The sequence below is a fragment of the Spinacia oleracea genome, chromosome 1 (assembly GCF_020520425.1).
Source record: "Spinacia oleracea cultivar Varoflay chromosome 1, BTI_SOV_V1, whole genome shotgun sequence".
Classification (NCBI taxonomy): Eukaryota; Viridiplantae; Streptophyta; class Magnoliopsida; order Caryophyllales; family Amaranthaceae; genus Spinacia; species Spinacia oleracea.
This window is the reverse complement of record NC_079487.1, coordinates 125,877,143-125,904,434: the sequence shown is the minus strand read 5'-3', so window position 1 is coordinate 125,904,434 and position 27,292 is coordinate 125,877,143. Positions and strand designations below refer to the sequence as shown.

The following is a 27,292-nucleotide window of genomic DNA, read 5'->3' as shown; positions in this document are numbered from 1 at the left end:
CGAATGGACCAAATCCGAATTGGATCCGAACCACTCATTTGCCGGGTCTATCTATAAGACTAACATGGGTGTATTTAAATAGAAAAGTGGAAAAACAATCTGTCAATTATAGGAAAATAACAAATTGGGCCTTATATTTGAACCCGCTAGTCACTACTCCACTAGTAGATTATGAGATGAAAAAGAATTCATAACAAATTAACAATGTGTCCATTATGGAGTAGGAAAATAACAAATTGGGCCTTATATTTGAACCCGCTAGGCCACTACTCCACTAGTAGGTTATGACTCATGACATGAAAAAGAATTATGGTAATTAAATTAGGCAAATTTGCTAAAAATGACCTTTTATAATTCAAAATTTGCGAGAAAAAATCTTATATAATTTTTTTTGTGAAAACATACCTTAATTTAACTTTTTTGTGAAAACACACCTTTATGTAAATTTTTTTGCAAAAGACAACCAAATGGAAGTTTTCGACATTAACTTAGCTTTTCCGGCCACTGTGTTGCACATGAAAAGCACACGTGGCTTTATTTTTCTATCTACACCCAATTTTCCTCCAAAGTTCTAAGCTTTAAAACCTAAAGTTGAAAAAGAAATCAAGTTTAAAAATTCAAGACTCGGGAAATAAGTGTCTTTAGCAAAACTTAAGCCACATGCATTTCTCACGTGCAAGTCAATGACCCAAAAATCTCAGTCAATGCTGGAATCTTCCCTTAGGTTGTCTTTCGCAAAAAAAAAAAAAAAAAAAAATTTACATTAAGGTGTGATTTCACAAAATAAATTATATAAGGTGTTTTCTCGCAAAATTTGGGTTATAAAAGATCCCCTGTTGGCAAATTTTCCATTAAATTAACATGTTAATTATGCGGTCCATTAGGTGATAGTCTTTTTTTTTGCGCGAATGAACCACAAGGGCAGGGATGAGAATCGATCCCAAGATCACCTGTAACCGGGATGAAAGCTCTAACCAACTGAGCTATCCCTCACTCTCATTAGGTGATAGTCCTTGTTTACATATTTAGTACTTTCTTTCCGACCTATTAACTAGCCAGTGGTCGGGCAATGTCCCAGAATGTTACATATAATTTGCTTTCTCTTTATTAATTTAAAATTTATTTTAAGTTTTTGTATATATGCAGTTTGAGAATGATATGAATTTTATCATATATGCAGTTTAATAATGAAATTGGTTAACCAACAAGTGTTGAACTAAATTTTGGAGAAAAGTTTCATTATTTTTGTAACTTTTTTTTTTAATTATAACTTATATAAAAAAAATTGTGACAATCGTATATATTGAGTTACAAAGTTGAAATACATTTTAAAAGGAAAAAAAAAGCACATTTGATTAGTTAAAAGAAAACACAACATTATTTTTTTCCTATTCTTTTTTCTGTTAATTTCGTGATTTACAAAGTTTTGTATAAGGCGGTCTTACACAAAAAACCACTTTGGTGTCATACTCCGTATAAGTTAAGCAATGGAAACATTTAGGTAAGGGATGAAACCAATTAGTTAAGCACTGTAACTAATTAGTTAAGGAACGAACCTAATTAGTTAAGTAATGAAACTGATTAGTTAAGCAATTGAACCAATTAGTTAAACAATAGAACCGATTAATAAAGCAATCAAAGTGGTCTTTTCGATAAGGCGGTCTTACACAAAAGTTGTCTTTCATGGTTTATGTTTAATCTAAATAAGTTTCTAGAAAAGATATAAGATTTGATTAGTAAATGAATAAAAAATAAGAATGAATATGTTATCATAAAAGTTACTCAAATACATAAATTTGGACATTAAAGTTTTATAAATTCATAAGAAAGCCTTATCTCTTTTTTCTAATTGTTTTAGAGTTATAAGTTGTATGGTTGGAGTGATGAATAAAACTTTGCAATAACATGTAAGAGGTTATGAGTTCAAGGATGGTAGCAACATTATATTTTTTGTTAGGACACGATAAACAATTATTTGTGCGTATATGTGACGCGACGATGAAATGTCACTTGTCAAGTCATCGCGACACATGAAGAGAAGACATGGATTGTCTTGGAGATTTAATAATATATATAGATCGGAAATGATAAAGGTCGCAACATGCGACTTTTAAGCCGTGTCACAATTATGACATGACATGCTTATGTGTCATGATTTAAATTGGAAACTAAAATATTTAACTTATATAACCTATTATAAATGTTTCAAAAAATGGTAGGAAAGTCTTAATATTCTAATTTGTTTCCTTCTTTATATCGAATACCTTGTTTACATATTTTCGTAGTAAAAATATTGCATTGATAGTAAAAATATTCTGATGACGGATAGCCTACGTGATGCCTATATGTACTAATTAAATTCCGACACATAAGATTATGACAACTAAATATTATCGTAACTTGCGACCTTTATCATCACCCCTAGATAGATTCCTCCTTTGTCCAAGAAGCCATAATAATTCTTAGATGCACCCTACTAAAGTCTTTGTATGCTTATTGAGTTATTGGTGATCTGTCTCCTAAAGCCGAATAGCCCCCTTTATTTTTGTCGTAATTTTTTTTCCATTTTTGCCCCTCTATTAAAAACAAAATAGGAAATATCACATAAATAAACCCAATAGAAAGGGAAGTAAAGAAGATGTACCTTAAATGACTGTAATTTATATGAAAAAGAAAGTAAAGAAGATGTACCTTAAAATGTGTGAAAAAGCTAAGCTAACACGGGATGAGTGGAAAAAAAATAAAAAACCTCCAAATCCGCAAAATGTTATCATTGATGAGTTCAAACATGATGATTTTAGTCATTTTACCGTGGATTTGCAGTTAGAAGGGTAGTTATACGAAATGACTAGAGACAATAACGTTGTCACCGGGGATTCACAATTAGAAGGCTAGTTATGATGAAATGACAAGAAACGGTAATGTTCCTAACCTTCTAATTATGAACCAAAGTAGATCTGACATAAATTGATCCAACAAAATCAAATATAGTCGAACTCACTATGTTTCTACTATAAGCCTAATTGTATTACAAAAAAACAACCTAGTATGACCTAAACCCGAACCAAATATCTTCTCTCCTGACTCGAATCATTTTTTTTTGTGTCACAAAAAGCAATAAAAATTATAAATGAATGAGAAAAAATTCGAACCTGAAACATATAACTCAACATAGTTTTATTTGTTTGAAAAATCTAACTCGAGTGTTTTTTGAAAATACTCCTCGGTTTCTTTTTGTTTGTTATGTTTGGACTTTTGCACGTTTATTAACGTATAATAAATATTTTTTATTTTATTAAAAAAATAAACCCAAGTAAAACCTCAATCCACTAATCATTACAACAACCAATAAGATTGTTTTATTTATCAAAATGAACCAATAATGAAAAATCGCACAAATTAACTTAACATGCTTGGGAAAATTGTAAAGAAATTTAATGAGTTGAAAAAATTGGACCAGTTAAAATTAAAAGCTGGCATAAAAAATGACAGTATAATAAATTTATAAAATGAAAGATTCTCTCACGTAACAAACATTATAAAACACCCTAAAATAAATACGTAACCAACAAAAAGAAACCGTTGGAGTGGTTAATTAATTTGCCATGCTAATTTAAATCAAATTTATTTCATCAACACCAACAATTACACAGAGCAGTATAGCACATTAGCACTCTCTAGAATAAAAAACAAAAATCTGCAAAATACAACTATTTTGGCACAAACAAATGAATGGCAATAATCTATGACACGAATCTAAAAAGAAGACTCATAATTGACAAACAAACTTTGAATGACAAAGTGACTAATTGGTCAAAAAAAAAAAAAAAAAAAACTAAAAATCATACAAATACTTTCCAAACAAACCCATATGAACCGTGTATAGCTTAACAGCCAATGAAATGCTCCCATCCCCATTCTCACTTGCTAACAGATAAGATTGACCTTCGTATTTAATGCCACCGTGGCGGACATACTTGGGCCCACCCCATCCAAAGTCGGAATCATTTACAGGTATAGTGACCCAAGAATTTATGGTAAAATTTGGAGTCGTAAATGTATGTGCCCCACGATAGAGATCGCCTAGATCAGGTTGAGATTCTAGGTGATCTACCGCCGATCTCAAGTAATCATCGTTTTTTACTCTTTTTACCGCTTGGTGAACCTTACGGACCGGGTACGACAATGGCTTGTTCATGACATCGCCCGCCTTAGCGGTGCAAGCCGTGAAGAAGATTACATTACCACAATAGCCTTGTGGCAGTGGCAGTGGCAATGCTGGATCCTTCATTCTCGGTCGTCCGTCGCTTGGCATGTAGAGTTTTACGTCTTGGTCGTCGGATAGTTCACGTGCTTTGCATGAGGTGCGCCACGCATGTCCGGCTAGTACCTCGAAAGTGCTTGGTCTATAGTTTGTCACTTCTTGAGACATTGCTTGTAGTCTTAGGATGTTGATTTGTTCTTTCGTGAATTTGAAAAGACCTTCTACTATAGTGGTAGAATCAACTGAAATTAAAATAAAAATAAATAAATAAAAAATCACAAGAATTCTTAAATTCCTTCAAAATCTCAAATTGTTGAGAGAAATTAAATTAGCACATTCTTTTATCGATCAGTAAGGGAAATTTAACGAATTTACAGTTAATTTAAAACTTTTGATTATCACAAAAACCAAGTTAACTTTTTTCTTCAGATCAATTTTTTTAAAAAAAATTATTACTTGTCAAATCTTTATTTAAAATTTCCGAAACAATTCGACCCCTTTTCCCTCTCCTATTAAAGATAATTACTTTTACTCAGACAAAAACAAAGACATTAATCTATACCTAGCCTATACAAAGCAAAATCATAGTTAATTAGATAACACGTGTTTTCCCCTTATTTTTTCCATCAAATTGAGTTTTTTTTTTTTTTTTTTTATTCACTACAAAAATTTGTACTATTAACGACGGAATATTTCGTCGCTAAAGGCCAATAATCGTTGATTAATGACGGAATTTTCTGTCACGTACTCGTCATAAAAGGGGGTCATCATTAATGGAAAATCTCGTCGTTAACCCGTCGTAAAAGACAATTGTGTCGGTTGTTCTCGTCTTTGTTTGGTTGTTAGCCCTGTCGCTAAAGGCTTTTGCAACGGAATTTTTGACTCGTCGTTATTAGGTTGACATTAAAGATATAAATTCTTGTAGTGTTTTCTTTTTGTTGTTTGCTATATTTTGCAGCTCTAAAATCTCTTCCACTTCATCTTCCGCATTCCACAACAATTCACCATTAGTTCTTATATTCATTCAACCTCTTCTACTTCGCATCCCTTTTTATCACTCAAAATTAATTCACCATTTAATTTAGCAAAATTTGGTAATATTTTTTTTAATAAAAGTCGTTGGGTAGTAAATGTGAGATTATTAAAAAGTATGTTATAGGTGGGCTTAATAAAATAAAATCGGCCAAATGTTGGATTTAATATTACCAATTTTCCTTTAATTTATGCTTCGCATTTTTTCCAACCTTCAAATTCCTCCTCTGTATTAATAAGATATTCACATTAAAATCACAAACCCTCCATAAAATTAGAACTTTAAAAAACGACTAAAATATACCACTATGTAAGAAGGTAAGATCCATTCTTTGTACGGGCTCAAAAATCTAATTCTACTAAAATAAAATGTACATGTGAGAAGGATTAAAGTTGGCCTAATATTATGTACTTTGAGTTTTCCGAAATTAGACAAGCAAGATCGACAAAAGAACTTATTACTCGTCAAGTCATTCCACTTTTATTTGCTTATAAAAAATTGGCGAAACAAGACTTTTCGTTACTTTTTTTTTTCATACTTTTTCCCAAAGTACACAAAAACAAAGGCATTAATTCTACTAAAATAAAATGTGAAAAGGGTTAAAATTGGCCTAATATTATTATGTACGAAATAGTTAAGTATTCCAAAATTAAACAAACACAACGTAACTAAAACGGACAACATCGTTTCCAATCAATACAAAAAATGCTCACCTGAAAACGCCTTAGGTACTGAGGGTGGCAAAGGTGGCTCATACTCCAAATGCTGGTACTTAATTTGAGGCGGGTCACGCGGCGCAAAACAACTATACCGATCATGAAAGGGCATAACATTAAGGTCAAGTCCTTTAGTTAGCCTTGCCCAAGAGTTAATAAAATGCACATGAGAAGCTCCATCAGCTACATGATGATGCTGCACAAACCCAAGGCTTATCCCACCACATTTAAACCTTGTAAGCTGCACCATTAGTAGTGGGAACGACGATAACCCACCCGCGTACCCGTATGTAGGAAACACAACCTTTCGTAGTTCCGGAGTCGGGTTAAAGTTTCCGAAATCGGACAACACATGTGTCGTCTCAACTTCGAAAAATATGGCCCCTTTGGCATTACAATCGATCTCTATTCGACCGGTTTTGTTGTTGGTTTTAAGGCGTCCTGCCATAGGGTAGAACGCCACAAGGGCTTTACTTAGTGTTTGTTTTAAAAGGTTTGTATCGAAAAATGGGGTCGGGTTAGTGTCGAGATTCTTGTTGGGTTCATAGACGAACAAGACGTGAGTGTGGGTGTATGGTGACCGTGTGATTAAGTCTAGGCTTGACAGCCAAAGACTCCCGTTTGGAGTTTGCTCGTCTGGGCATATAGTTGTGGATTCTTTCACCATGGTGCTCATTTTGCAATATTATTAATTTTATGTATTTTTGTTGTCTTACTTTTGGTTTGTTAGGTGATGGACGTTGGAAGATCTGGTCGTTGGCTATTTATATAGAAAGGGATGCATATGCATGTTCATTCTTGATCAAGTTTGCATTTATTAAAACACAGTAACTTGTAGCCCAAGTAACTTGTAGCCCGTGTGATCCGCGTTATATATTTTTAATAAATTAGCTTTTGAGCCAATTCAATAAACTGCCAATTATACAGTGATTGTTAAGCCGTATTTTAAAGTGCTAATTTTATTAATGATTTGTGATTTTAGTGGGAATGATTTATATAGAGGTGAAATTTGAAAGTTTAAAAAAGTACTTCATTTGTTCTTATTTACATTGACACAATATTAGTCACGTTTGTCAATTCACGATTTCAAACATTAATATCTTTAACGGATTTTTCATGAGATACCCTCGAGGTTTAAGTTTATTCACCAATTACCCTCGTTGTTTCAGTAATTCACCACACACCCTTGAGGTTTCATTTTTGTGCATTAGATACCCTTAATGACCCTTGGAGGCTAACGGCGTTAACTAGGCGTTAGTGTGCTTTTACCATTATACCCTGTTCCAATTGACATTCCTCCTCCTCAAGGAGGTGCGCCTGCAGCCACTTCCCTCTCCATGGCCGTTGATTCCTCCAAGTCGGACGAATCTAGCGGCGACAATCGGTCCTCTATCTCTTCTAGGGCGGCGAACCAAGCTCATGTCACCCCGCACCTTCGAAGCTTGTCCGTTGACGCTGATTTTTTTGACGGACTGTCGTTCGACGGTGGCGGCGAAGGTGGAGGAGAGAGGAGGGTCGGTGGTGGAAATGGAGGAGAGAGAAAAGTGGGGATGCATGGAAGAACAAATTCATAGGAGAGAGTCGCTGAACTTGCTCTCATCGACCCGAAGCGCGCTAAAAGGTTACAATCTCCTCTTTTTCTTTGAGTCCCGCATTTTTTTCCTTTCGATTTTATTGTTGGTTATGATTTTGTGTTCATTTGCTTGGTTGCTGCATTTTGATGACTAAGTCATTTAGTTGTGTAATTATACGACTTTCCTTACAAATTTGATGGATTTCTTCCCCTCTTTTTTTATTAATAATTCGTTTGATTGCATTTAAATACGTTGCAAAATCAAAGTTTTCGTGTTCCTTTGAGGAATTCAAGGTTTTTTCTGGTTGATTTTTGCTGGGTTTTTGGTTTTGATCTGGTAAATGAAGCTAAGATCCGTGTTTTATTTGTGTTGATTATGCATAGTTAAATTGAGATTAGAGGAATTTGATTTTAGGGTTTATGAGAATGGTGATCGCTGGGAAACTGAGATCTCAGAGAATTTGAGATCAGAAAGTTTGTATTGCTGATCTCAGAATGCTTTGATGAGGATATTATGTTTTCCATTTTTGTTTTCTGGCTTCTGAATCAAAACAATAAATTTCTCTGTTTATGGGGCTTTAGAGATCATTTTGTTACCAATTGCTCATGTAAACATTGTTAAATTGCAATCTTGTAGATTTTGGTAATATCGTTAACCTTAGCCTTTACTCCATTTGTTGTGGCTGCTAAATTTCTCAGCTTGTATGTTAGTTCACAACTTCACACTAGGCAGGCACACTACTCCATTTATCAGCTTGTATGTTAGCTGCTAAATTTCTCAGCTTGTATGTTAGCCTTAACCTTGGCTTGTATGTTAGTGCACACTACTCCATTTTTTGATTTGTTAATTTTTGTATCATGTTTTCTAGTTTTATACTAAGTATGTCTTTAACTATTGAGTTTAATTTTTGTGGTTAATTAAATTAGGTGGGTGATTGCAATTAGGATGCGTGATTTTTTCAATTTGTACTACGGAGTAGTAGAAATCAAGATGGCAGAAGGTGATTTGAAAGCGGAGGAGTGTTGTTTGGAGAACAAACAATCAGCTGTTGCTTCGAGTTCATCGGTTTTTGAAGAGGAGGGTAGTGCTAGTGTTACTGTGTTAGTCTCAAGTCTTCGGGTGTTAGTAGCCCAGTTGCCACTTCGCCTTCTCATAGGTAGCGGAAGCTCAATTCGCTCTTTCTTGTTTCAATGTCAAGTCCTATTAATTGTTGTAATGTCATTTGGTTGATGTTAATTATCTCATGTGGGTATGGTACAATGGTGCCCTGGATGAATTCAGTTTACTGATTTATTTTTTTGGATATCCATATTGCATACTGTTATATATGAGGATATCAGATAAGTTGTGATGTTGTTCAGCAACCTATTGATTTTAGTAATGAAAACTTCTTAATTGCCGGAAAGGGGGGAAATGGTGGTTCTGGTTCACAGCAAAGGGCTGCCCTGGAGGTTCTGGTTCAAAGCAGGGGCATATGGTGAAATCATCAGAAAACATAGGGGCATATGGTGAAAACATATGAAACCATGGTGAAATAAAGTTTTTTGAAATACAGGGGTATCTTGTGAAATAAAGTTTCTAACAGCCACTTAACGGCAAGGTTAAGTCATGCGAGAAAATGAAACCTCAAGGGTATTTGGTGAGGTATTTGGTGAATAAACTTAAAACTCGGGGGTATTTCGTGAAAAATCCGTATCTTTAATTATGGATAAGAAAAAATTAAAAAAAAATGATATTTAAAAACTAATTATTGAGACCAATCTATCAAGACACCAAACAACTATATTTTTTCTTAAATATAAATCACAAAAGAAAGTCAAAGAAGCTTGTGTGGATAGTTCCCAAAAGTCCAATTGTGTCATGTAAATAAGAACAAATGAAGTATAAAGTAGATAGTGAATTAATATTGAGTGTTAAAGAGGGAGATCGATGGAGTGGAAGAGGTTGAATGTATAGATGAATTAAATGGTAAATTGATATTGAACGAGGAAGACAAAGTGGAAGAGATGTTGATGAAGCTGTAAATACCTAGTAGCAAAAGTTAAAAAAAATATATGGATGAAAGACGAGGATGACACATGTCATCAATCATATATGATTTTTTTTTTTAGATACTACTAGGTATAGACTAGTGATTAATTAAATAATAGGATATTTTGGCATAAAAGTTGAAGGGGTAATAGAACATTTTTTTTTTTTTTACATAAGCAATATAACAATTATTGATGAACCGGGAAGTTGACTAAGAATGTTAAATGTTTTTAATTTTGAATTTTGAAATGGTTAAAAAAAAGACATGCTCATGTATTTTTATTTTTTGTGAGCCAAACATTGGTACATCAATGACATAAAAAACTATCAAAATCTTGTAGCTATTTTAAGCAGGTAACTCAAAATCTTGTTGGATATTGAATAATTTATTTTGGATCAAATAAATAAATTAAATATTATTGGGAGCTACAAGGTATTGCAGTCAACCAATGTAAAACTTTGTAGCTTAAATCAATTGTAGCTACAAATTTGATGTGACAAACTTAACTACACCACCTTATAGCTCACAATTTGAGTTGCTCTTAGAGAAAGATTACATGACATGCAATTTTTCTTGTTTTAAAGTAAATAAATATATAAGAAAAAATAATTGATGTAATTATCTATGATATATAAAAAGAAAAGTCTAATGCAGCTTTAAAAAAGTGATTGTCTATTTCACTCTTATGTGAATCAGAAAAATAAAATAAATTCAACAAAAACATTTTATGTTACAACATAAAAGGGAATTAATTTAAAAGACGTTCACCAAAATCAGTAAACATTAAAACTGCAAGAAAATATTAATAAAAAGAGCAACAAGCAATTCACCAATCTATACTAATATATTAAAAGGCGTTGTGGAAAATGTATATGTGTCACGTAGTACTCTCCTCACGCCACATCATCCACTTACCAAGTATTATGTAATGGACAACCAAAAATTAATACAATGAGGTTCGAACACCAGACCTCCAGTTTGGGTGATAATTCTCATTACCATCTTAACCAACCACCAATTGTGGTTTATCTCTTCACATTAATTTATAAATAAATATTCACATGAAATCTAAAACAAATAAATTTTTATGTGACTTTTTAATTTCTATGGACTATTTTGAAAAGGAAAAAAAAATAAAGTATTATGACAACCATGAAGAAACCTGATATCATAAGTCTCATAAGAATCAACTATAGGATTTCCTTATATAGCTGCATTTATATCTATTTTGGTGTTTATTAATTTGACGCACTTAGTTCCACGAGAAAACGAATTATACAAATTGTAAGATGATATGATTGAAAACTTACTTGCCATGATAAATGACTTAGCGTGCCTGTGTAGTTGACGAACTTAACGGATATTTTTCATTCTATAGAATACAAGTATTTAGGTCAAATATTGAGCTCAAGAAAAAGCTAAAACTTTTTGTTATTCAATGTAGCAACCGGGGCATCGCCCGGGCCACACACTAGTTAAGTATTATTGTGCGTATATTTTTAAATTATAAGAACACATCGCCTATATAAAAAAGTTAATTATTACTACTAGAGCAACACCGTTAATTAGCCGACCTCTAAAGACCTCCAATGAGGGCTGAAAAAGGGTCTCATAGAGTCACAAGGGGAAGAGAGTTTTAAAAATGAGCCTCTATTGGAGAAAGAGTCTTAGTAAATAAAAATGGGAACTTTTGTCATTTTTTATAACTCATTGAACACAGAGACTCATTTTTAGCAGTAATCTCTCGTTTAACTTGCCATTATAATATTTTGACTTTTACGTACTATATTTTTGTTATTGCAAGAGCCATAAATGAAATATAAAATTGGTTAATCAACTACTGTTGAACTAATTTTTTGAGTAATTTTGCATTATTTTGTGTAAATTTTTTATTTTTGTACCTACTTTATGTATGACTTGTAAGAAAATTTAAGTTATATTTGTATATTGAGTTACAAAGCCGAAATACAATTTTGAGAAAAAAAAACACATTTGATTAGCTAAAAGAAAGCGTAAAATTATTTTTCCCTATTCTTTTCTCTGTTAATTTCATGGTTTTATGTTAGATCTAAATATATTTCTAGAAAAGATAAATGATTCTATTAGTAAATGAATAAAAATTAAGAAACTTTTTGTTACCATAAATTATTATTAAAATACATAAATTTGGGTATTAAATGTTTATGCATTTATAAGTATGAATTTTCTCTTTTTTAATTGTTTTAGAGTCATAGTCTTGTTGTTGGAGTGATGGTTAATACTTTACACTTACATATAAGAGGTCATGAGTTCAAAAATGGATAGCAAGATTTTTTTATAGATTACAAGGTGATGAGTGGTTCGAACCTTTTCTGTCGCATACATGCCTTCAATTTAAACCATTATACCAATACATTGTTGAAGAGTAAACTACTACACTATTTTTAACTTTTGTATCATAGTTGAGCAAAATATACTATTTAGGCCGATCATTAAACAACACTCCCGGCCTAAGGTTAGAGCCAGGCATGGGCCAGGCCAACATGCGTGCTGCCCGAGCCAAGCACGAATTGGTCCAGCACGATACAAGTCCGTTATAAACCTGACACGACACCGGAGGCACGATGATTGGCCACGGGTCGTGCATTATCATTTAGGTAACATATCACAAGCATGATGGGTTGGGGTCGGCCCACACGCCGGTACACTTATTTTTAAGCAATTAACAACAAATCTTAAAATTAGTAAGGAAGCCCGTTTACATGGCAGGATCCTGCCCAACATGGCAGCATTGGCAGGTAGGACGAGTTGTGCACCAGTCCGACATGGCATGACGACCAACGGGCCGTGCAAATTCCGGAAAACCAAAATCGAACCCAAAAACTGAAAAAGTCGAACCGGAAAATTAAGGTTAGGATTGATCTTTTTGCATTTTTAAAAACCAGGACCGAACATGCGGTTACACTACAAGAAATTGTACTATTAACGACGGGAAATCCCGTCGCTAAAAGCCAATAATCATAGATTAACGACGGGATTTCCAGTCGTGAACCCGTCATAAAAGGGAGCGGTCGTTAATGGAAAATCCCGTCGTTAACCCGTCGTAAAAGACATTTGCGACGGTTGTTCCCGTCGTTGTTTGGTTGTTATCCTCGTCGCAAAAGCCTTTTACGACGGAATTTTTGACCAGTCCTTATTAGGTTGTCGTTAAAGATACAAATTCTTGTAGTGTTAATAGACCCGAAAAGCCGGTAACCAAACTAATTAACCAGGTTTAAAAATTGAATTATAAATTTCCTTTACCCATCTTTTTCAGTCTCATTTATTTCATTGGTTTAAATGCTGTCTTGCCATTCCCCTCATTTTCCTCTTAGTTCATTAGTCTTTTCGACTTCTTAATTAGTCCAATTCATTAGTTACCAATAGCTCATTTCAATAGCCTTGTTGTTTTTCGGGTTAATTGCACTTTGTTTTTATTTGTTGTTCAGTTTGGTACGTGGTTAATAGAACTAATAGGATTCGAGAATTGACATCATTGTTCATTAGTTAGAAACTAGCTAACTCGTTCACCAAAAAAAAAAACGCAATTGTAATCTTTAGTCGTCGTTAGTTGGCCATAAACTGCTATGTTAGTTCCATCACCTATTCACCTCTTAAAATTGATTGCTTGATTTTCATTAAGCAGATCCCATGAAATATGTCTCTTAGTTTCTCTTACAATTTTCATATGTTCTTCGTTTTTCTTTGTGCTATCGGAATATTATTGATATTCCATTGATAATACTTACATAGTTGTTTCTTGTTTGCGGTTACGGAGTATTATTTAAAATTGAAACGAAAACGATCATCGCGTTCTGGTTTGCTATTTGTTCTCGAATTGTTCAGAGAGTTCGTAGGATTGTCCAGTTACATAATCAAATATTAATTTTATTTTTAATTGATAAATAATGAGATAAATTGGATCGAGATAAATATGTTAAATTCGTGCGATGTACGAGTTTCGTTTTTTTAATTTTTTTTATAATGAAAGTATTATAGTTTCATTGATTTAAGCTCGTGTGATGCATGGATCTTTAACTTTTTTACTACTTAAAATTAATTATGTAAAATTATTGTAATTGTTGGGAGGAGTATATTATACTTATACATCATTTGCATTAAGAAAAGTTAATTATATACTTATACATTTCATTTGTATCAATAAAATTTACATACTTACACATTTAGTTTTCACATTTTATCACCTTATCTTTGAATTAAACATTTATGATATCATACCCTTTATATATATATAGACGTAAATGTTTAAAAATGTTGAATTAATTAGGTTATTGCTTCAAGTATGATATAATATGATATGCTTTATGAAAAATGATTCTCATGTGAATTTTATGCGTTAATGTGAGTTGCAAGATACAATTAGGGATGGCAGTGGGTAATGGACCCGACCCGGATCTGTGGATCCAGATCCGTTTTCAGCGGATTTGGATCCTCAATTTTTGGACCCGATGGATCCGGGTAGGATATGGATCCTTGATTTTAAAAATGGATCTGGATCGGGTCCTAAGTCATTACCCGGATCTGGATTCGTTTACCCGTTTATATAAAAAAAAAAAATATAAAAATAAAGACTTAATAATTGTAGTATTATTAAAGTTTGTTTAACTTTTAATATTATTTATGTTGGATTTGTCAAATTTGATTTTAGTGAATGCTTGTATGGACAAATAGCGTTGTCATTGAAGTTTTATTAAACTATGTTTTAAGGTTAAAATGAAATTAGGGTCGTTTGATGAAAAAAAGTTAGGATCCGTTTTGGACCAAGATCTGTAGGATCTGGATTTGGATCCTCAATTTCATTACCCAACGGATCCAGATAGCTAGGATCTGGATCCTTGCCTAAAAAACGAATCTGGACCTGGATTCCTGAGGATCCGGTACGAATCCTACCCGTTGTCATCCCTAGATACAACTAATGTCAATTGCTCATCCATAACTCTAAAAATGAGCAAACTAGCAAAAATAATATCCTTGATTGTACCATACAGAAGCTCATAATAATTATAATTGAATATTGAAGCTTTAATTGATAAGTGAGTATCATACATATCAATTAAGCTTCTATCACCGTATGATACTCACTTATCAATTAAACTCATACAACTAAGCTTCTATCACCTAAAATAAAGAGTACCTTTTTATTAGACTATATCCCAAACTCAATTTTATATCCCTTGAATTGTGTAAGGTACATTTTTATAAGTAAAGTATAAAGAAAAAAGAATAAAAAGGTAATTTTTATTAGACTATATCCAAAACTTATCATTTAGACTAAAAAAATCTCCGAATTTTGGAATGAACAAATGAAAAAGTGGGCTAAAATTGAAAAGAGATTTCGAAGCGCCAAGTAAGATTTCCATGTCAAATCTAATATATACATGTATAGGGGAGTTTTTTAAGAGCATATATAAGAGATAACTTTTTCTAGGAAGTAAAAAAGATAAATAAAACTCTGTAAAAGATAAAAGAGAAAAAAATACTTATCCCATTTAAAAATATACTTTACTCTTAACAACAACAAAAAAAATACTTATCCCATTTAAAAATATACTTTACTCTTAACAAAAAAAAAAAAAAAAAAAAAAAAAAAAAAAAAAAAAAAAACCAATTGAGGTTGGCATGAGTGGTTAAGGGTCTCTTGCTCCTTAACCAAGGTCTCGGGTTCGAGCCTTGGGAATGGAAAAAATCTCAACTGGGAGGGATGCTGCCTATCGAGGTACCCATGCAAACTCCCGCGGGAGATTAGTCCACTCGCCGAAGGCGGTGGGAACTCCTCGTAGTAGAACCAAAAAAAACAAAAACAAAAAAAAAGATAAAAGATAGCGTGTGTTTTTTGAGCTTTCTAATATACTTTACTCTTAACAAAAAAAAAAAATTACAAATGTTATCAAATCGATCCTATGATAAGTTAAGTATTGTGATGAAAAGACTACACGTATTTAGTTCTCATATAAATTCATCTAGGTTTATTACCGTTAAAAGTTGAAAAAAAAATCTCAAAAAAAAGTACTCCATAATTGAATTTAACCGTGTATCGTACGGACTTTAATTCTAGTATGAAAATAAAAATGATTTACCAAGCACAAATATCAATCAATGACATAAAATAGTAAATAAGTCGTACACAATTGTGGGATAGAATTTCCTACATGTTGGACTTATATATAATTCGATTTGTATAGTAATTACGGAGTAGTTACTTTAATTTTAATCCAGACAACAAGACAAAAGCATAAAATAGTAAATAAGTCGTGCACGGGATAGAATTTCCTACATGTTGAACTTATAATTCGATTGGTATAGTAATCAGTTACTTTAATTTTAATCCAGATAATTGTAAAGATATGATGGCAATCAAGTGCATGTGTCAATTGTCATTTTATCATGGACCGATGTAAAGTTGTAAACAAATACTTGCGTATAAGCAGTCATATTTAAATTGTCATGTTATCATGGACCGGTGTAAACAAATACTTGCGGATAAGAAGTCATGTTTAAATTGTTATGTTATCAACTTATCATGAACCGGATAAACAGTCATATTTCAATTGGGGCAACTTTAATAATTTGTAATATTTTTGGTGAATACACTAAAATTGCGATACAAATTACAATCATTGTCTTTCAACAGACATGTATATGATAGATTTTATTTTAAGTTCTAATCAATGAATTTCAAAATTTTGAAGGGGCTCCCATCAACTTTTAACGTTGAAAAACCCCAAATTTTAATTCTGTAGTTATTTTTCTTGGTTTGCTTTGTTTTTAGATATACAATAATGCTCACTCCTGGTGTCAGGGAAAGACAATGATTGTTCTCTTCTCCTTGCCATAGACTTTTTTTTTTTTAAATGTACAGGATCGCAGATCTGAAGGACTACCGGCCGTAAACTTGGTTCATTGGTAAAAATTTGTAGGAGATCGCAGAGGGTATCAATTCTTTCTAATCTAATATGTTAAGATAAATCATATGAAAATCATCCTCACGACTATAATAAGAGATCGTTAGATTGTCTTTTCGAAAGGATGTGTATTCTACTGATATTAGCGAGAGATGCGTCACATTGCAAGATCTCCTTGACGGTCGTATTATGACAACGGAAATATTTGTTTGATTTAATTTTCTATGTATTTGTTAAAGTCATATTTCCTTTGTAAATGTCGTATGATTTTTTATTAATGAATTGGCATTACTATAAATAAAATAAAATAAACACACATGCCTTCAATTCAGGCCAAGATCTCATGTTCATTATCGTATCAATTAACATGTCATTGTATGTTTTTTTCGCTTTTTCACATTTATTGAATAATGAAATTATAATTAGGTACTTCCTCCATTTCTTATTAGGTGACACAAGTTAATTTTAACACTATTCACACAAGGCTCTTTGACTTTCTTTTGTGATTTATACTTAACTACTTAAGAAAACACATAGTCATGTGAAGTCTTATTAGATTCGTCTCAATGATATTTTTTAAATATCAATTTTTTATAAATTTTTCCTTCTTTTTGATAAATTAGTAAGCTTCCATTATCAATATCAGAGCAAAAAACAACCTAAACAAGCTCACTCAAACTCCTTTGCAAACCTTCTAGGAAGGACTCCAAAGGAGAAGAAGAGCAGACCCAAAGATGCCAACAGTCATGAGCTATACAATATAATTTTTTCCTATTTATAATTAAGATATTGATATTTGAAGTTGTGCGGTGACAAACGTGGCTAAAGAATTATGTCATCTAAAAAAGAACGGACAAAGTATTTCAATTACGTCACAATAAATTTTCATATGCATGAGATACTCGTAAATCCGTAATAGGTACGTTTCATAGATTTTTAATGTTAATATATTAAGACACTTTAATGACGGGACGATTAAAGAGCCGCATTAAAGTTCTTTACACTTTAGATCGGAATAATGGAATATGTGTCTAAAATGCAAAATTATTGACTGTAACTTCTAATCAGAACACTTTCACACTCTGAGTGTTCTAAATTTATTCAAGCATGTTCCAAATTTGTTTAACCATGTTTTAAAATTATTCAACAATGTTCAAAATTTGTTCAACCATGTTCTAAAACTATTCAAGCATGTTCTAAATTTGTTCAACCATGTTCTAAATTGATTCAACCATGTTCTAAATTTTCAAGCTCATGTTCTAAATTTATTCAAGAATGTTCTAAATTTATTCAACGATGTTCTAAATTTGTTCAACCATGTTCTAAATTTATTCAAGCATGTTCTAAATTTATTCAACCATGATCTAAATTAATTCAAGCATGTTCTAAAATTATTAAACATGTTATAAATTTATTAAATCATGTTCTAAATTTATTGAAGCATGTTCTAAATTTATTCAAGCATGTTCTAAATTTATTCAAGCATGTTCTAAATTTATTCAAATATGACCTAAATTTAATCAAGCATGTACTAACTTTATTCTACAGTGTTCAAATTTTATTCAAGCATGTTCTAAAATGTATTCAAGCTTGTTCTAAATTTATTAAAATATGTTTGCATTTTCAAGATCCGAGTACATTTTTCCACGAAATCACCAAATTGCCATATTTTAACCTAAAAATTCAGATTTCAGTATGTAGAACAATTTAAAATATTTAGTTCAATTTATTACACTGTCAATTGAATCGATTACATTAATAAAGCAGAATAAGTTGAATCGACGGCACCGTCAATTGAACCTATTTCAGTAGTAAAGCAAAATCAATTGAATCAGTCACACTGTCAATTGAACCGATTCCAGTATTAAGCAGAATCATTTTTCCTTAACTTATTTTCAAAGTTCGAGCTAGTAAGGTAGATAATTCAGATTAAACACCTGAATTGTGGAACGAACCACCGCGAGCAGCAACCGGCGAATTAAGAAGTGCTGATTGAGGAATTGGAGGAGGAATGAGGAGGATCGGATAATCGTGACGTCGCCGGATTGCTGCGAGCGGCAACGAAAGAACCACCGCGAGCAGGGATTCGATTTCGAACAATCGATTGAAAATTTGAGATTGAAATTGATTTCGAATTGAGAAATAGAGAAATGAGAATTGTTGGATAGAATTTACCGATTGAAATTGAAATTGCCGATTGAAATTGATTTTGAATCGAGAAATAATAATTGCTCGCGTCAATAACAGGAAGCAGGAGGAAAATCGTTTGATGCTAGTGGACTGGTGGTGACTACGAGTGGCGGCGAGCGATAATCAGCGAGCGACGGGGAGCGACAATCAACAACCGACAATGGCCGGATGTTGGTGGTGGCTACGAGCGGCAATGGACGAATGTTGGTGGTGTTCGAAAAGGAGACAGAGAGGGGATTTGAAGAGAGAGAGAGAAAGAGCGCCGGAAATAATGAAGAAAATAGGGTGAAAGAATAATTAAATTAGGGGTATTTGTTCATAAAAATTACGAAAAATTCCATTACCAGATAGTGCTCTTACCGAGAGAAGTGTTCTTATGGAGTAAAGTGTTCTTAAGAGAGCCTTTCTGTCTCTCTCTCTCTCTCTTTCTCTATTTGTTCATAAAAATTACAAAAATTCCATTACCAGATAGTGTTCTTACCGAGAGAAGTGTTCTTATGGAGTAAAGTGTTCTTACGAGAGCATTTCTCTGTCTCCCGATCCATCAACTTATTACATTAGTTGTAAGATTTAATTTAATTATCATCATTTACTTTGTGAATATATTTATTATTGTAAATAAAACTACACTAGATATAAGCATAATATAAAGTATTTCATTCCCTTACTAGGATAACACACTGATAATTATAAAGCTTTGTAAAAGTCATGCCATGGTTTTTACTTATAAAAAGAAAATTCATATGTACTATACGTGGCCTAATGATTCCTAATTTCAATATGTGTCACGTTGAGTTGTTTTTATATGTCTTCAAATATATTTCACCCGATTTACACCCGATCCACCCGAATCACCCGTGGGTGATGGATGGATTGGATGTGGATGAAGTATTTAATGGTGATGGGTGGGTTGGATGACGGATGAAATGTCATGGATGGATACAAATTGAGTCTCACTTGATCCAAACCCGGTCCATTGTCACCCCTATGACCTATGTGCAAGGAGATGGGAGTACGACAAATTGGTCTTATAGTCATAATATTATCTTTCTTAAAAGTTTGTTTAGTTGTATATAAGATTAATGGCTGCTCTATTAACATAAGTTTTCTGCGCTCATGATACCTTTGCAGGGATACTTTTATTAAAGAGAAAGTTTGTATCACTAAAATAAAAATAAATTTTATATTATATCGGGGTAATTTTAAACATTTTTAGGTAACTTTACATCCACTTTGCAACATGTATTGTACACCGACCTTACATAAGAGTTTGTGTTCTCTAAAAGTGACATTGTTTCCTTTTTCCTTTTTATAAATGATATGTATACCTCCGTTTCTATAAGTTCTCACTATATAGGCACAGACTATAATGCAATGTTTAACTAATTATATATCCAATTCTGTATGTGAAAAAGTTAAAAAATCTGATCATTCGAAAATAAATAGCGAGAAATCAAATAAGATTCTACATGATAATGTTTTGATATATATAATAACTAGTTTTAAGCCCGTGTGATGTACGAATTTTTATTAGGTATCTTGTACCATTATATATATTAAACTTTTTTTTTTTGTTGACATAGGCTTAATCATACAAAAAGTAAAAGTTCAACAGAACTACAACCTACAAACTACATTACTAACTAAGATATCACTAAGGCCTTTAAAGACTATTACAACTATTACAATCACACAAATAAACAACAGATGCTTGAACTTTGAAGGTGAAGCTGACTTCTCTTGTTGAAACCCCTGATTGTAAACGAAGTCTTGTTTACACAAGCTACATTGCGCTATCATGCCAAGACTTCTTATATCCATGATTCCTTTATAAAAGATGTTGATAATGGTGGACCGACAACCACTAGGAGACTCCTTTAAGAACCTGTAAAACTTGGGGTAAAAGGGAAAGAGCAAAAGAGAGACAATGTTTAGGTGTAGAGACCTTGTGCATTGCGCACAAGCGTCTAAAAGAAACGCGTTTAGCATACTATGAACCCCCAAACAATGGGGAGCAACGTTCAAATAACTGATTTTGAAAGCGTCGAGAATAACACTCAACGCTAACCTAAAATGAAGATTAACAAAGATTAACATCCACATCCTAACAATACCCAAGACCAACACCCAAAGACACTGAACCTTTCTCTCAACTAAAACTCCACCCCTAATCAAACACCTGAGACACCAATCCCCAAATTCGCACTCAAAGAACATTAAATCCCCTAACACAAACACTACACATTCACTAACTTCATTGATTGTTTCATCGTTTGGGAAAATAAAACCACTGAAGAACTTCCCAAACACAACTAACCAGCCCACACTATGAGCAATCACACAATGCTCGCACCATCTACAAATTGAAAATAACTTCTTAGTTTCCCCAATTGAACCCAGAAACCACAGGGAAATTCCACATTCAACAATCACACAAGGGTTAACATTAACAATGACAAGAGAACCCCAAACAAAACCTATCCAAAGCATCATGTTAAAACTACAGTTGCTCATACCTAAAACAACACAACAAATCAACACAACAAACCAAAACATCAAAACCTAACAATTAAAACAAGATACCACTAACCCACGAACAGGGAGGAGAAACAGAGGAAACAAGTCACTGACAAGAACCTCAGGGACACGAAATTGGTCAACCCATCTCCAAGTCTTTACCTTTACCGTCAAGATTGGCGTTTTTTTCGACATTACAAGACGGCGGCGACTAAGAAAAACTTCGAATTTAAACCAAAACCCCCTACAAATCGAATCACAACCTTACAACTAGCAATTCCTAATCCAAATAGAAACCCTAACCCTAAACTTTTACCTTTTACCGGCGAGACACTAGTAGAAAAAACCCCTATTGCAGCGGGCTTTTAGACCCCTGTTGCAGCGTACATCGTATGCTGCAACTGGGGGGCCTGCAACAAGTCTGAACTTGTTGCAGCGTACAATGTTCGCTGCAAAAAGTGATTTGTTGCAGCGGGCTTTTAGATGTACGCTGCAACAAGTGCCAAAAAATTGGCAAAATTTTGGACTTGTTGCAGCGTACAAATATATGTACGCTGCAAAAGACTCAACTTTTTGCAGCGTACATTTATTTGTACGCTGCAACAAGTCTGAATTACTCAATTTTTTGCAGCGTACATTTATTTGTACGCTGCAACAAGTCTGAATTTTTGCGAAATTTTTTTCCCTTGTTGCAGCGTACAACATATATGTACGCTGCAAAAAAGCACTTTTGGCGGGAAAATTCTAATTTTGTTTAGGGATACCTAGAGTGCCTTGCACCAAATATAGAAACCTGTCAAAACAATAATAGAATAACGCAACCTGTATAACAATTATAAAAACAACAACTGGAGTTTTGTATACTATATATCCCAAAACCAAAGTGCACATATTACATTTAAATATAAGTTCCAATTTCAACATAAACATACATTTTAATATAAAATTTATTCTATAACAACTAAACCAACTCGATCAAGCGCGCTAAAGCCAATAATAAATACTTGTTGGTAAAAAACTTAGCCCATTGCTCACGAACCACATCAAATTCCTCGCATAAGGCGCAATCCTCGGAGTGTAGACCTTTACAAAAACAGAAATTTAAATTAAACATTAGATTAAATACAAATTAAATATCACATTTTAACATTCAAGAAACTAATGACAATGTCCTAATAGTCTAAAATGAGTCCTTAGGTTCTTTAGTTCAAAGTTGGGAGCGAAAATGTCATTTTAGCCTAAATATGACCTATAACGACCCAATGAGCCTATAGGTGCATAAATAGATTGGAACGAGTCTTAGATCGTTAAAATTATGCATATTAAACATGTAATAAGTTTTAAATGAGTCCTTAGGTTCTTTATTTTAAAGTTGGGAGCGAAAATAATTATACTAGGAACCATTTAGATCAAGAAATTGCAAGAACGTTTCACAGATGGGGGTTGTCATTGTATGCAGTTGTTGTTAGCCATAATTTAGGTGGTCACATCCCTGGTTAAAATAAATCATGAATGACATTACTCTAACAAGAAAAGGCTGATGTGGAGAGGGTAACACGACAACTTATATTAGCTGGAAAGAAAAAGGAGATGATAATTGTGGATGGTTGGAGTGATCATGACACTTTATTCCACATGGCTACGTCAAGGCTAGGTGACGAGTCAAAACATCATGGATCACTATAACTTCTACAAGTCTGAACTTAAGCCCATCATAGAGTAACCTCCCAAGTCCCAAAATATTTAATACTCAAATTTGAATTAGAAGAATGAAACAGCTATGATTAAATATTTCTTAAACTTCATACACCCAAGCATGAAAAACACTATCCCCAACTAGGAAGAATATTTCAAGCGAGAGTAGTTTTCCAAAAGCTTGTATAGAAGAAAAAGCGAGTCTAAAGAGGCCTAACTCCTAAGCGATTGGATATGCAACATAGATATGATGGTTTAACAGAAGAACAAAAAGAAATGATCGACCCTCTACAGCTCTTGTTACTATCATGTTTAGTGAAACATAAGTTGAACAACGTACCAATTAATGCAGCACGGGAAGAATAGTGAAGAGATTCAAGTTATGTGCATGGACCTCAAATATCTCATGGAGGCAGAGAATGAGAGAGAAAAGCAATTGAAGTGACGCAGGCTAGTGACCTATCCCATCTCATGTAAAGTTGCACACCTTTCATTCACCTTTCATCTATGGGATTTTATCCTTTTTCTTTTGTAAGTAATAAGAAATTATCTTACATTAAAATAGGTCACAACACTCCATTTAAAATACAAATTGTTATAAGTTTCTTATTTTCATTACTATTTTTATTATTCTACGGGAATTTTATTAAATAAGAAACAGTATCTAACTATATTTATCATTTGCTCTTTTATAAAAGTAGTGTTTTGAGTACGCAAAGCACTTTGCAGGCCACACTCCCTCCTAAAGCTGTATTGTTGGAAAATGAAGGAATAATAAAAGAGTTCATTTATAGGCATAAAATTTTCCATAATAGTGTCAAGTGTGTGTCCTGTCATGACTCATGAGGACGCAATTAAAAAGTTCCTCTTTAAGTGAAATTGGAAAATTGAAACACGAAGTAGAAACAGAGATGGAAACCCAGAACCAAAGGACACAAAACTTCAATACAAGCATTATCATACCTGAACTATGAAATCCCCTTCTTCGAGCTTCTGAACACCACCAATTTTAATAAGATCTGCAACATTATCCTATCACAGAAACCTAATGAGCTGATTTTGATTAAACTTATAAAAAAAAAAACACAAGCGTACTAAATAGCAGATAAATTATCTACCATTTCCCAACTATACCTCATTGTCTGCAAGACCATATAAAGCAAATGCAGCATTGTGCTGTAGAGGACCATTTTTTGAATCAAGAAGTTTTAACAATGGCACGATACCGCCACATTGAACTATACCAGCTTGATTGTGTGAATCCTTCAAAACAAATAAGAGTAAGATTCTTTTTAGTCCAAAAGCATCATAGATTATGGATCACTGTGACCAAATAAGAAATATCACAAACAGCGTACAGGCCCACCACTGGAGAGAAAAGACTACTATTACAAAGAGAAACGAATGTAAAGCATAAGAACAACAGAAGCAGCATACCTGAGCCAACCTTCCAAGAGCAAAAGCTGACATTTCTCGAAGCTGTGCATCTGGCGACTGAAGCATCACAATCAAAGGTGGGACAGCACCTCGCTGGACTATGTGTACCTGCATAATTATCATTGGTGACAGCATCATGATAATTTTATCCATAAAAGCTAAGCAATCTAATGTGCAGAAAGTATCATTTCCAATTGCAACTAGAGAACAAACCTTGGAATCTGAATCAGCCGAGGCAAACTGCCCAAGGAGTAAAGCTGCTTCTCTTTGGCTCTCAGAACAGCAGGAGCTGTATCAAGTAGACAAGATGAAACAGATGATAAGATGCTCAGGAAGGGTATAGTAAACTTTGAACAGAAAACTCAATTCACATACTTGAGCAGCCCAATGACAGGTTGCAAGGCACCAGCTAGGAGAACATCTTTCTTTATGCTAGGAGATGAGTGGACCAAATTCCCAATAACACCAACCTGCAAAGCTTGACACACCGGCGCAAGTGATGAAGTGAACAACCAACGACAATCTATACATAGAATTAATCACAGCTTCACAGCTTATTCTGCAGAACAGTAAAGCACTAACCGCTTCATAGTGAATAGCTGGATCCTCGGAACGAAGCATTAATATTAGGGTAGGCAAAGCATTGCATACATCTTCTTGATGCTACTCAAGTTCCCTATTTCATGAGGTATCGACCCAGAAAACTGTTTTGCCCCAACATCCATTGCCGTAATGTTATTCAATAAGCCAATTTCTTTCAAAATAATCCCAATCAGATGATTCCCATGAAGAATTCTGAAAAAAAAAAAAAAATAGTTAATCCCATCAGTTTAAACTCACCAAAACCAAATTCACTAATTATACAAACATACAATTCTTGTAAATTGGTCAGTAAACCCAATTCAGGAGCAATAAATCCCTTCAGAGATGAACCAAGAATATTGAACACATTGAACCCTAATCTGAAAACGAAAACATATGCTTGAATATAATTTTACTAATAAACAGAAAGAAAATTATCTTACACAGTTGTAGCTGCAACACAATATTTAACTTAAGATCAGCATGTGTTGTCCATTTTTCATACCTTTAAAAAAAATGCATGATGATTTACTTCCATACTTTGGATCTTGAAACCAAAGATTTCATATCACAGACGATTACAAATCACTTGCAGGATATTCCTATATAAATACTTCCAGTATGCTCAAACATTGACCTAGAGTGTCATCTAGGTTCATGACAATCATGTCTATGTGCTGAAGTACCAGAATTTGATCATGCACATTCAGTCACTGATTTCAAGATAATCCTACAACTAGGATACGCATTTTTAACTAAGAGAAACCTACAACAGAATATCAATTTCCTTACTCAAGTATGCACTTCAGTATAAAGAGGAGCAGAATATAAGATTGATTGGATAATGAATTACAATTTTAACTTTTCACAACCCATTGCCTGTCTTGACCATGATTTGCAAAAAACTTTAGGTCTAATTGTTCGACTTAGCTTCAGAAAATAAGTGTACAACCATTCGACTAATCCATTATAAAGTTCAGTATATTTCTGCAGTTCTGCCTTTCAGGACTCATGCACTAACCAATTTGGACAGGTGGTTCAATGACTCACAATTTCAACAGAACTACTAAAGCCACGAGAGTATATTTCTGGTAAGGGACCTAGTATAGTAAAACGCATAACCAAGATCATACTCTGTATAAACAAAATTTACTGACTCACTTTTCTTGGCGGTGGAAAAAGGCATAGGTGTATATCTAACATGGTAAGCAATTTCATTACTAAAGGGTCTTTTGCAATACAGTGGGATTCTAGAGATCAGCTTATGCTCAAATAAGTAAGTAGAGTACACATCAGTGGCAGGATCAAATAGCTGAACTAAACAGTAGTTCATAGAGTGCATCCCATATGAAGAGATCTAAAGTAGCATAGCACCATTTACAGAGTGTTTTTTCAAAAAAAAAATCACAGAAGTAAAGCCAGCCAATTATCCGTCATCTTAATTTCATTGAAATCAGACATTAGAATCAATCACTTACTCCACTAGTTTTCAGCTCATTCAATGAAAGGAAAACTAAAAACTCCATTTAAACTCAAAGAACAAAACAAAACAAAACAAAAAAAACACTCCACTTAAACTCAATGCATTTGATTTGACAATAGCAAACCTGTCAATCTCGTAATGATCTAACATATGGAGAAGACTCATTGTGATTTGTGACTCACATTGGAGTTGGTATCAACTTTCACATCGGTGGTAATATTCTTGTTTGTCAACTTAGTGCTGACATCAGCCAAAAACAACTCGCCCTTCTTTGTCCCAGTAGAAGTGATAGCCTGCAAGAAAACAAGTTTACATTAACTTTAGAAAATTAATCATGCCATACATGTCTGATTGACTTATTCTCTACATATAAATTAAGAAGTCAACAAAAACCTTTAATGCAAACATACATCTTAACTTAATTTCTTTAATCGTGACTCACAACCCTAAATCTTCAGGACACAATGCAGTTCCTAATCAAATTACATTGTTATCTCGACTAAACCCACGGAATACATGAAGCACACAGATTCTAATTCGTAACGCTGATGCTGGCAAATGAAAGAGGAGTTGTCCAGTTCACAAGACATTCCACAAACCCCATAAATGAGAATCACAACCCAGGAACACAAAACCTTCCCTTTTATAACAAGCGCAGGACAGCAAAACGAGTTTAATCTCCATAGCAACATACAAAGAAGTCAACAACTCACACAAACTATACTCAAACACAATCACCTTCTTATAATCTTGTAGAGCCCTCATTTGACCACTCAAAACTTCTCCATCATTTCACAAGCGTAAACAACAAAAACATCCAAAATTCCA

The 27,292-nt window shown here is 33.4% G+C and overlaps 1 protein-coding gene across 1 annotated transcript; it reads right to left on the bottom strand.

The window, feature by feature from the left end:
• Positions 1 to 3,609: 3,609 nt before the first annotated feature.
• LOC130459330 (anthranilate N-benzoyltransferase protein 2-like) lies at positions 3,610 to 6,796 on the bottom strand. Its single transcript, XM_056826643.1, has 2 exons — positions 6,011 to 6,796; positions 3,610 to 4,506 (listed from the first exon to the last, which is right to left on the bottom strand). Exons 1-2 carry the CDS (start codon positions 6,687 to 6,689, stop codon positions 3,836 to 3,838), a joined length of 1,350 nt encoding a protein of 449 aa, XP_056682621.1. The 5' UTR covers positions 6,690 to 6,796; the 3' UTR covers positions 3,610 to 3,835.
• Positions 6,797 to 27,292: the final 20,496 nt, after the last annotated feature.